Source organism: Tiliqua scincoides, chromosome 16, assembly GCF_035046505.1.
Source record: "Tiliqua scincoides isolate rTilSci1 chromosome 16, rTilSci1.hap2, whole genome shotgun sequence".
NCBI classification, from domain to species: domain Eukaryota; kingdom Metazoa; phylum Chordata; class Lepidosauria; order Squamata; family Scincidae; genus Tiliqua; species Tiliqua scincoides.
Window position 1 is genome coordinate 6,327,641 of NC_089836.1, and position 12,130 is coordinate 6,339,770.

General features: G+C 49.6%; 1 protein-coding gene across 1 annotated transcript in view; it reads left to right on the forward strand.

The window, feature by feature from the left end:
- Positions 1-9,648: 9,648 nt before the first annotated feature.
- GARNL3 (GTPase activating Rap/RanGAP domain like 3) overlaps positions 9,649-12,130 on the forward strand; it is a 49,696-nt gene continuing 47,214 nt past the window's right edge. The window contains exon 1 of the mRNA XM_066610579.1: positions 9,649-9,841. Within this exon, the coding sequence (XP_066466676.1) occupies positions 9,744-9,841 (98 nt within the window). The 5' untranslated portion in view covers positions 9,649-9,743. The remainder of the gene's footprint in view (positions 9,842-12,130) is intronic.

The following is a 12,130-nucleotide window of genomic DNA, read 5'->3' on the forward strand; positions in this document are numbered from 1 at the left end:
GGCGCAGGGAGGCTGCTAGGAGTCCAGGGGGCGGCGAGGCTCCTCCCCGCCTGCCCCGCCTCTGCCCAGCAGGCTCCGCCCCTCTGCGGGGAGGGCTCTGCCTGCTCTGGGGAACGTGAGACTGGAGGCGCCGCGGGGCAGGGCACTTGCTGTCTTTCTTCGGACTCCCTGCAAAGTTTGGGTGCCGCTTTGATGGTGCAGTGGCTCCAGCCAGTCTTGTTCTCGGATACCTTTTGATGTGTGGTCCACATATGGCAGGCAGACCTCCCACAGGTGAGCTTCCCACCTCCACTCCAGGGACATCAACATCTAACAGATGATTCAGGGACATGAACACCTAACGGGTGAGGTCCCATCTCCACTCCAGGGACACCAACATCCAGACCTGCCTTTTCCCACCATTCATTCATTTATTATGGTCAGTGACCAGTACATAAAATACAAAACCGTACACTTAAAAAAACATTACACAAGGAGTAAAAATTCAATTAAAACATCAAGCTCAAAAATCTCAATCTTCAATAAACCCAAACCCAACCCCCATTCTCAGAGGCAACTATCCATTGTCGGCAGCAGCTCTACTAAATTCAGTCCACTTTCAATATCAATGTCCTAATGCGCATCACTGAAGCAAAACATTTCGCAGCATTAAAAGTAATACCTGGATTTGCACCAGACAGCAACAAATTCATATATTGTTGTTGTGTACATCCCATAAAATGGGTCAGCAATGGTATAATAAGACTAGCACGAATGTCCCTATAAAAGGAACAATGAAAAAGTACATGTTCGATACACCATTATTCTATTCTTTTTTGAGTACCCCTAAAAATCCTGGCAAATACCTCTGGGGGTACACGTACCCCAGGGTGTGAACCACTGTACAACATATATGCTCCCTATATGTGTGTGTGTGTGTGTGTGTATACACACACACACACACACAAACATATAGGAGCATATATGTTGTGTGTGTGTGTGTGTGTGTATATATATATATATATATATATATATATATATATAAAATCTACTCAGGTTGAATGCCTGCCTGTATGGTAGTGTGTATATATATATACACACTGTATTTGCCAGCGGGTTGCCCATTCACACAGCCTGAAAAATCCCTTGATTTCCACATTCCTGTTCTTTAAGTGAGTCCGTTAAAGGATTTGTCCTCTTTTCCCTCCCCATGACTCAGTTGTCTTTTCTTCCCCAGTTTGATTGCTTAACATTGTCCTTATTACATGTGTTGAAAGTAATGTACTTTATGCTCACTTCCTGCTATGAACCACAAGTTCATTGGTTCTTCTGCGGGAAAGGGAGCAGCTTTCCTGGTTTTGGAAAGAGCAGAAAAGTTTGCATGTGTGCATGCTTCTGGTTAGTTGGCAACCCTTCATTAAACTGTCGCTGCAACAAAAGAGCTCCATCTTTTGTGGGCCTTCTGAAGGTGCCTGGTTAGCCACCATGGAACCTGAATATGGGACATATGAGGAAAGGCTACAGCGTTTGGGCCTCTTCAGCCTAGAAAAGAGACGCCTGAGGGGGGACGTGATTGAGACATACAAAATTATGCATGGGAAGGATAAAGTGGATAGAGAGATGCTCTTTACACTCTCGCATAACACCAGAACCAGGGGACATCCACTAAAATTGAGTGTTGGGAGGGTTAGGACAGACAAGAGAAAATATTTCTTTACTCAGCGTGTGGTCGGTCTGTGGAACTCCTTGCCACAGGATGTGGTGATGGCATCTGGCCTGGATGCCTTTAAAAGGGGATTGGACAAGTTTCTGGAGAAAAAATCCATTACGGGTTACAAGCCATGATGTGTATGTGCAACCTCCTGATTTTAGAAATGGGCTATGTCAGAATGCCAGTGCAAGGGAGGGCACCAGGATGCAGGTCTCTTGTTATCTGGTGTTCTTCCTGGGGCATTTGGTGGGCTGCTGTGAGATACAGAAAGCTGGACTAGATGGGCCTATAGCCTGATCCAGTGGGGCTGTTCTTATGTTCTTATGACATGATGGTTTGGGTCTGCTCCAGCAGGTCTAACCTTCTTAAAGGAACATAAGTCATAAAAAGACATTTAAAAGTCTTACTCAGCCAGGATAGTGTAATGGCTCTGGTGTTAGTCTTGGAAGATCCAAGTTCAAATCAGCTATCAAGCTTCTTGGGTGACCTTGGGCCAGTCGCTATCTCTCAGCCTCCCCTACAGTTTTTTTCCCCCCATGGTTATTTTTACAACACACACAGCATATTTCTGTTTATTATTATTAACAGTATTTATATTCAACTTTTCAACAAAATCAAACAACTGATGGCTCCCTGTCCCAAAAGGGTTTAAATTATACATTTAAATTGTTTAAATTATACAGTGGCCCAGTGTAGATCTGAATGCAGGCTTGCATTAAATTGGGCCACTCAGCCAGATTCAGCCATAACTTCCTGTTCGGGCTTCATCAAAGGCTTGCCCCCCCCCCCAAGACAGAAGGTAGATCTGAATTTCTTTGATAGTGAACCTGGTGACTGTCAGCCCTGCCTGAAAAAAGCATTCACAGAAGTATCTCACCAGCACATTAATCCAGCATCCCATAAATTTCTATTGCAATCTCAGCAGGTCTCTTTGTTGTCTTAAGGCATTTGTATAATAGGTTTTTCAGCCAAAATTGCCCCAGTCTCAGTAGGTGGCAAGCTGTGAAATTTGCCTGGGGACATAATTTAATGTCTAGCACAGGTCAATGTCATTTCGAAGGGGCCACTTGCAAGACAATATGTGGCTCATCATAGCACAGGAAGACCCCACTCCTGTGCAAATGCACAAGGGACTAAGTTCTACTGAATGCTTACTTCTGAGTAAACATGCATGGTGGGTCATTAGTCTGTGGAACTCCTTGCCACAGGATGTGGTGATAGCATCTGGCCCAGATGCCTTTAACAGAGTTCCTTTAGAAGGAAGCTGGATTAGATGAGCCTCTGGCCTGATCCAGTAAGGCTCTTCTTACTGGAGGTCTGGCAGGAGGTCTGGTCTAGAGGGTAGAGCCTCCGTCTGCCTGTAGATAACATCCACAAGGTCGCCAGTTCGAGGCCACCGGCACCGTGCGACCTTGGAGCAGCTGACAAGCTGAAGCCGAGCGATTCCATCTGCTCTGAGCGTGGGAGGATGGAGGCCAGAATGTGAAGCCAGATCGGAATGAAACACCTTGAATGTAGTAGTTCTTGAAAGAAAGAACCTTCTTTGAAATTGTAAAAATCCCTATAAATAGGGATTTAGATAAAGCCTGCCTATGTAAACCGCCTTGAATAAAGTCTTGAATAAAGACCAAGAAAAGGCGGTATATAAATACCTGTTGTTGTTGTTGTTGTTGTTGTTGTTGTTGTTGTTGTTGTTGTTGTTGTTGTTGTTGTTGTTGTTGTTATTATTATTATTATTATTATTATTATTATTATTATTATTATTATTATTATTATTCTTGTGTTCTTATGACTCCATGGTTTCTCCTTGTCCTCCTTCTCTCTGGTTTCAAAAAATCACTCACTGATTCATCAGTGTCTTCAAATAAGTGGGACATGATAGATCTCCCTCCGGTGAATTTCACCACTCCAGGATTTAAAACCCGACCTGCTCACCCAGGCCTCATGTCAAGTCTCCAATCAAGAACTGTGATGGATGAAAGTGTGCAAGTTCCAAGGCCATTTTCACTGGGCACTTGCCTTGTTTTAGGGGTTACGGAAATAAAACACTGACGTGTCTATTTTTAAGCTTATCGCCTTGGAAAATCTTGCGCACGGGCCGCTCGAAATGGACTTTGTGCAGTAATCGTGAGTAATTGTCTCGTGCTCCACAGGTTACAAAAGTGGGAGAGGAACCCACACACCTCAGGAATGCTTATGATGTCACAGGTATTTTACTGTAGGGACTGTGGTGCGAAGGAGGCCGTGCACCTCTCTCCGTTCCATGGGCTTACTCCCTGTTGTAAATCTTTTTGCAGTGTGTCTTTAGCGTGCAATTGGGAGCGATACCAACCATGTGATCGAGTTTCAAACACAGATGTGTACACACAGAGACACAGGGCTGGGCAGAGAAAAGAAATCTGTCATACTATATTTGCAATTCGTTGTCCTACATTTTGTAAGCTTGTGCCTGGAACGTGAGAACTTGGGTGCGGCTTTTTTTTTCCAGCACCCACAATAAAGTTTTGATCTCCCCTGCAGGAGAGTAGTGGTATAGCAATTGTTAGCCTTTAGGGCTTTGGAGGGTGCGCAGCGCATCGTGTCTAAGATCCTGATGTCCTCTCAACATGTGTAGATGGTTCCTCACATTTTGTTGGCTCGGTCTTTATGGGGAGAGGGTCTTGCAAAGCTGTAGTTCGGTTGCAGTCAACTCACTGCAAAAGACCTCTGAATGCAAATTTGTCACAGCCCCGAAAAACAAGAACATCAGAAGGGCCCCGCTGGATCAGGCCAAATGCTCATCTCGTCCAGCTTCCTGCATCTCACAGTGGCCCCCCAGAGGTCTCAGGGAGCACATAAGATAGCTGCATCCTGGTACCCTCCCTTGCATCTGGCATTCAGAAATAGGCTACTTCCAAAACCAGGAGGTTGCGCATACTCATCGTGGCTTGTCACCTGTGATGGGCTTTTCTTCTAGAAATCTGTCCAAACCCCTTTTCAAGGCATCTAGGCCACATGCCATCACCACATCCTGTGGCAAGGAGTTCCACAGACTAATCACACGCTGGGTCCAGAAATATTTTCTTTTGTCTGTTCTGACTCTTCCAACGCTCAGTGGTTGTGGGGTTCAGTATGTTCACTAAGCGGCTGTCCAAGGCCTCGTTGCAAAGTTGGCCAACCCATTGGATTGCTCATTCTCTCCAAACTGAAGCAATGGGGTTACATAAGCCACAACTTAAACACTTTACGTAAGAGGTGACCAAAACTTATTCCGTACAGTCACGAGCAGGCAGCTTGAACTTTTGTTTTAAGTTCAGCATGGATAAAAGCATGCCACTGATAGTCCGTCTGCTGAGGAGATTAGACAATGTTGTGAATCTATTGCAAATTCCCCTCACTGGTTATTAGGGTTGCTAAGAAGAGCCTCCAAGGCAGTTTGAATACCTGTGACTTGGACAAAACAGCTATTATCTCACAGCCCAATCCTATGCATGTCCACTCAGAAGTAAGTCCCATTACAGTCAATGGGGCTTACTCCCAGGAAAGTGTGGATAGGATTGGGCTGTTAAATATCTCCTTGTGGGCTTCCCAAAGGCTGGCCATTGTGGAAAGCAGATTCTGTAGTTGATGGGTCTGATCCAAGGAGCCACTTCTGTTTTAAAGTGACTGCGGCTGCAATCCTAAACCTCACTTTCCTGGGGGTAAGTCTTACTGAACGCAATAGGACTTACTTCTGAGTAGACCTGCTTAGGCTTGTGTCCTGCATCTCTGTCTGAATGCACTTGGAATCCATTTTTAATCTACAACTTTATGAGAGAGAGAGAGAGAGAGAGAGAGAGAGAGAGAGAGAGAGAGAGAGAGGATATTTCCCCATGTGCCCTAGTTTCTTAAGCTATTTCTGTCCAACATTGCGTATACACAACAGAGATCTAATGTGTACATTTGTGGGCTGGGCAGAAATGGGTTAAAGCATGCACATTCCAGAGGGATAAGAAATACCTGTAAGATCTCTCTCTCTCTCTCTCTCTCTCTCTCTCTCTCTCTCTCTCCCTTCAGAGACAGAGAAATGTAGTAAACAAACACCCTGAGCATCAATGCGCGGCATGCATTTGCGAATGTACATGACTACACCAAAGCTGGGCTACCTCCCAGTGCTAACAGTGGCATTGTGATGGCCGTACATTCTGGGGCTATCCCTAAACCAGGAATCTGCGAGAGACACTTTTTGGGTGAGATGCTGGGCTGAAGCCAATCGTGGAGACTAGGGCCATCCCTAGGAGCTGTGGGGCCCCACTGGAAACTTTTGCAGGGCCCCAGGTTGGCAGCCAAAGTCTGTCGAATGTGAAGGGATAGAAATAAAATGCATTCTGGACGCTAGAAGGTTAACGGATTCTCTTTCAGCAGAAGCTTTTATGGACTCAGTCCACTTCATTAGATCCACGGAGGCTCATCCTCAGTGGACAGATGTATATACAGAGAGAGAGAGAGAGAGAGGCATGGTGAGGAAACACTGTAAGCAATGGGGCTCAGAGGGGAATACAATGAACGAGGGTGAATCTGCAAACACTGTTATGTACAATTTAAATAGATGAGCAACTGTTACCCTGCAGATGCCCAATCTTGTCTGATCTGAAGCTAAGCAGGGTCAGGCCTGGTTAGTACTTGGATGGGAGACCGCCTGGGAATACCGGGTGCTGTAGGCTTATACCATAGTCTTTCCAGACTGAAGGTTGCCAACCAACAAATAGATGAGATAAAGCACAGCCAAGATTCACACCCGTGATTCCTGGAAGTATTAATAAGTACTGTACAGTCTTGTACAGCGGAGCTCAAAGGGGCATGAAACTTGCAACTTGAAAAACTGCAACTTGAAAAAAAAAAGTACTGCTTTTTCAGGGATAAATAATACACAGAAAGGCAAACATATGAGTCCTATTTCCACCAAGGCTGGGGTGATCTGTGCCGTCTGCTCCAGCTTGCAGTCTTCCAAACTGGTGTGTGTGTGTGTGTGTGTGTGTGTGTGTGTGTGTGTGTGTGTGTGTCTTTCCTAGCCCTGCCTGGAGATTCTTATTTATTTTATCTTTTCACTTATATATCCTACCCTTCCTCGAAGGAGCTCCTGCCCTCCTTTTCTCCTCACCGCAACCCTGTGAGGTTGGTGAGGCCGAGGGATAGTGTTTGGCCCAAGGTCGCCTGGGAAGCTTCATGGCTGAACAGGGGTTTGAACCTGGATTTTCCAGGCCAAAGTCCCACTCCTGAACTAAGCACCAACCTGGCTCTCCTCTATCACCTATCAGTGGTGCTGTGACACCCATGTACCTGGCACTTGACAATGGAGGAGAGGGCAGTCACAATCTCTAGAGTCTAGATGCTGACACTAAAGAGACCACAGAGGCAGATGAGGCGGAAGCAAACAGGGGCAGGCCAGGCACTCAGTTTCAGTTCCAGGGAATTCAGCTTAGTTCCAAGAGGGAATTATAGGGACTGATTCCCAGAAATCCCAAGGGTTGAACTTGGCAAAGCACATTCTCTCTTGCAGTGGGTCAGGCCCATCTCTGTTACGTGTCCATAAAATATTGAGATAGCCTCCCCTCGGTTCTCTCTGTGGCCTTTCTCTCTCCTTCTACTGTTATATCTAGTATATCTAAAGGATGGCTCTTTTAACCACCCCCCCCCCCCGAAATAAAAGAACACAATTCAGGGCTTCCTCCAGTGGCCTGTGGATACTCAGTTGAGTAAGCTTTGTAGTGCAACCAGGATCTTGGTTGGGGAGGAACATTCACAACTTCCTCTCTGCCCCCCCCCCCCGCCCCAAGCTGTTTTGCAATTTTCACCCTGATGGCGTGGGGGGGGGGGGGGAGATGCAAAATTCCTCTCCAGACATGAAACCGGAGCAACTGTACATTTGGCAAAGGATGTCACATTGGTGTGGAGGGGGGGGCGGTATGGAACCACATGCCTGTTTTACTTTCAGGTCTGGAACACAACCAGCTGGTAGTGTCTTGTGTGTGACTGCCGCCCCCTTGTGGCCTTGCAGGGAATTGCACTGACCTGATTTACCTGCAAGTGAGCCCCCCATCTCCCTTGCTTGCTGAAACCTCGGCTACAATGATGTCATCTCTGGCCCAATCTGTAGGTCTCTGGCATCCAAACTCTGCTAGAGTCAGGCAAGGGTTTTGGGGAGGTGTAAGCGGTTGGAGGATGAACCTGGCTCTTCCCAGGGTGTACCATCTTCCCAGCATTGGGGGCCCAGGGAGAATGTAAAACTAATTTATAATGCAATCCTATGTATGCGTAATCAGAAGTAACTCTGACTGAGTTAAATGGGCCTTATTCCCAGGTCAGTGTGCATAGGATTGGAGCCTTGCATGCCCTATGCATGTCTGCTCAAAAAATAAATTCCATTCTGTTCAGTGGTCCTTACTCCCAGGCTAAGAGGCAAAGAAGGAAGGCCCATAGCCAGGGAGACAGACCAGGGACAGACTGCACTTGCTCCCGGTGTGGAAGGGATTGTCACTCCCGGATTGGCCTTTTCAGCCACACTAGACGCTGTTCCAGAACCACCTTTCAGAGCGCAATACCATAGTCTTTCGAGACTGAAGGTTGCCAATACAATACTCCCAGGAAAGTGTGCATAGGATTGCAGCTTTAGAGATTTGTCTTGATTTAAGTTCTGATTCCTCCTGGATCAGGCCCAAACGTCCAGGTTCCTGTATCTCCCAGTGGTCCACCAGATGCCTCAGGGAGTACACAGGACAACAGACATACCTGCATCCTGTTGCCACTCTCTTGCACCTGGCCTTCTGAGGTAGCCTATTTCTAAAACCAGGAGGTTGCACAAACCCATCACGGCTTGTCACCTGGGATGAACTTTTCCTCTATCAATCTGTCCAGTCCCTCGTTAAAGGCATCTAGATCAGGCACCATCACCACATCCTGTAGCAAGGAGTTCCACAGACCAGCTACAGGCCGGGTCAAGAAATGTTTTCTGTTGTCTGCTCTAACTCTCCCAAAGCTCAGTTTGATCTAGACAAATTGGTCTCAATCTAGCTGAAGCTTTAAGAATGAGAACTCTCGTGACAAGATGATTTTAATAAAGTTGTCCCTTGAAGTCCCAATTAGGGACAGTGATTGATCAGGGAGAGGTACCGGGGAAACTGGGACACGCTCACACAAACAGCAAGTGTGCCCTACCCACAACCACCCCCTCCAGAAGATGAAAGAAAGTGCCCTTGCAAACATTCATTTCAGAGATTTGACGTCTGTGTACCAAGCTCCCTGCAGATAAGTGTGCCGATAAGTGTGCCGGGCGGCTGTGAGACCTGTCAAGGACAAAGATTGGCTGCCAGGATTCATTTCAGCTCCGCTTCAGAGAGGTCGGGAGGCACCGGCCATTTGACATGTCGCCATAACTTTGCCGTTCTCCTCCCGACCTTTCGTTCCTTGCCGTGGTGACCTCGGAGACGCAACGGTCAGGTTGATCCCGTGCTACTTATGTCCACGGGACACATATGCGTAGCTCTCGGGTGGCAGGACGAGGCGATTTATTCAGGGAAGGCCACCCACGGGTGGCACCAAAGGGAGCAAGGGGGGGAAGCACCCCCAGACAAGTAGCTGGTACAGGAGAGACCCTTTGCACATGCTCAGAGTGCTTTTCCTTTGTTGTTTCTCTCTCTCTGTCGCACACACCAGCCCAGGGAACCTTCTGCCGCAACAACCCTGAGCCTGGGGAACCTTCTGCCACAAGACGTGAGGAAGGGGCTTATACACAGAAAGTGCACCTGCGCAGGTGTGGGCCGGCCCTGCATGAGGCCAGCTGAGCCTGCTGCCTCAGGCCGGTTCAGTCTCCCAGCCCGCTTCCCTGCGCAGGCGTGGGGTCCTCCCCCCCCCCCGCCAGGGCCTCTGAGCACGTGCAGAGCGCCCGCTCCCGCCCGCAGGGGGAGGGCTGGAGGGATGCAGGCAGAGCATCCCAGCCTCCTCTTGCCTGCGCCTGATCGGGGCGGGGAAAGAGGCGGCAGACGGAGCGGGAGCCGGCCAGGCGGCCGGCAGCCATCCGGAGGGCGCGGGGGGGGAGATGGCCCTGGAGGCGGCGCCCCTCTCCAGGCTGCGGAGCGGGCGCGCTGCCCTGCTGCGGAAAGGCGTCAGCTTCGAGTGCGAGAGCGAAGAAGACCAGTAAGGAGGCAAGGGGGGGGCGGGAGAGGAGGATCGGGACCCCCGTGCCCAGCAGGCGCCCCCACCCCACCAGCTGGGTCCTCTGCTTGCTTGGGGAGGGGAGGGGTGGGCACCCCCTCCCCCTGCCCCCCTCCAGCCAGGCCTCTGGATATTGGGGACCAGAGGGGGGGGGTCTCCATCTGGGGTTGGGTGGCATGACTAGGGGGGGGAGAGAGCCCGGTCCCAGTTTGGAGGCTGGCACCAAGTCCGCCCTCCTCCCAGTCCTTTGCTTCCAGTTGGCATGGGAAGAGCACACAGTCCGCTGGGGGACCCGGATTGGGAATTGGGGGGCTAGGGCTGGACCCCCAGGGTGCTGTGGCTGGGTGGTGGGGCTTGGGATGCCACCCGCTTCAGTCCCCGCTGGCAGCATCTCCGGGTAGGACAGGGCAGGGCAAGAGGACTCTTGAAGAGCTGCTGCCAGCATGCAGAACTGGGCTCGGGACATGTCCGCTTCCCAAGTTCCGCCTCAGTCCTGGAAATAGGGGTGATGGGGACATTTGAGGTGAGACTGGAGCTGGGATGTCTCCGAACCCCAGCCAGACAGCTCTTTGGGCTGCTGGAAGACCGCACTTGAACCTCCACTTGCAGAAGCAGTCTACCCTTGAGTTACGCTCCAGGGGCAATGCTCGAGCCTGATGGTCTTTGCAGCCCCTCTTTCGAGCTTTCCCAGTTGGAAACAGGGTGCCGGGCTGAGATGGGTGAGGTTCTCACCTGCAAGTCTTCCTGGGAGGACAGCTGACTAGGACTGAATCCCCAGATGTGTGAAGAAATGATTAAAGGGGTGCCTCAGCAAGACCGGCCTCATCCATGCATTCTCCGTCCACCTGTTTCAGCTTCTTCTCCTTGAAGTGGGAAAGGGAGATGAAGCAAGGAGCAGAGGAGAGAGGTGGGCTAGAGAGGCTGATGCTCTAGTCTAGCCTATCATGCTCTTCTCCTCCACACTTCTTTTTCCCCTCTGCTTCCCCGCTTTCTCTCTGAATCTGGGGGTGGGAGGAGGGGTGAGGAAGGCAGTGTTTGGCATAGGTTGCAAGGGGCACCGCCTTGTGGGAGTCCGCCCTATGACTCTGAGCATATGCAGAGTATATTTCTCCCTTCACTGAGGAACGGCACCCATATTCCACACATCTGGGCTGAGAGAGAGAAGGCCTGTCTAGATTTCATCAGGACTGGCCAGGAAATTCATGATAGACAAATGAGAGGATTCCTCCCCAGTGCATTATTCATGCTTCCATTATTCATCATTAGCTGATGGCCTTTATTGCCACAGAATGTACTGACGGCCACTGGCTTTAAAAGGGCTTGGATAGATTCATAGAGAAGGAGGAGGGGAAGGCCAGTCATGGCTGATGGCGACAGTAGCTCAATGAGACTCCCAGGTCCAGAGAATCTTTGCATCTTTGGAATTGGAAAATTGAGGTCCAGATCCTTTGACAAGCAAACTGTGCGCCTAACATGTGAATCGGCCCTCACTGTGTGGGATTTGGAAGACAATCGGGTCATGACCCACCAAGCAGGGTCCCAACCCATAGTTTGAGAAATGCTGAAGGACTCAGTTTCAGGTGCAGGCATCTCCAGCACAGAGATGGGGGAGCCCTTGACCTGTTGGATTTCAGCCTGCCACGCAATTAGGAAAGACCCAGGAATCCTGCAGAGGAATGGCCGTCATGTTAGCTCCATTCCTGCCCTGGTCCCGGTTTGCACATGCGTAGTCTAACTTTTATGATTTCCCCCCAACTCAATCCTTGCTGGATCTTCTACAGATGGCTTCTTGGAAGCGTCCCTTCCTTTCAGTTTCTCCTGCTTTTTTGGCATACCCAAACTCAAAGTTCTGGGAAGTGACAGCCAGAGCTGTGGCAGCAGTAAAACCTCTGGAGACTTTCCTGGCCAGATCCCTCGGAGAGCTCCAAAGCCAGCGCGTGACAAAAGTCACTTGTAATGTTTGGGCAAAGTGAACCCGCCAGGTCTACGGGGGCGCGTGACTCCTTCACGCTCTCCTTTCCAGCCGCGGCGCTGATTTGAATGGTTCCAGGCTGTGGCTTTATTGGAATAGCTTTGCATGCGTAAATATTTGCCTGTTGGCAGAGCAAGGAGGGGAGGGGAGGGGAGGGGGAAGCCACTGAACCTCAGGCCTTGAATCCTGGTGACTTGGGTCCTTGGCAGGGGCCGGCCCAACCATGAGGCCAACTGAAGCTGTTGCCTCAGGCAGAAGATGGGTAGGGGGTGCACTTTCCTGCACTGCTCCTCCCTGAA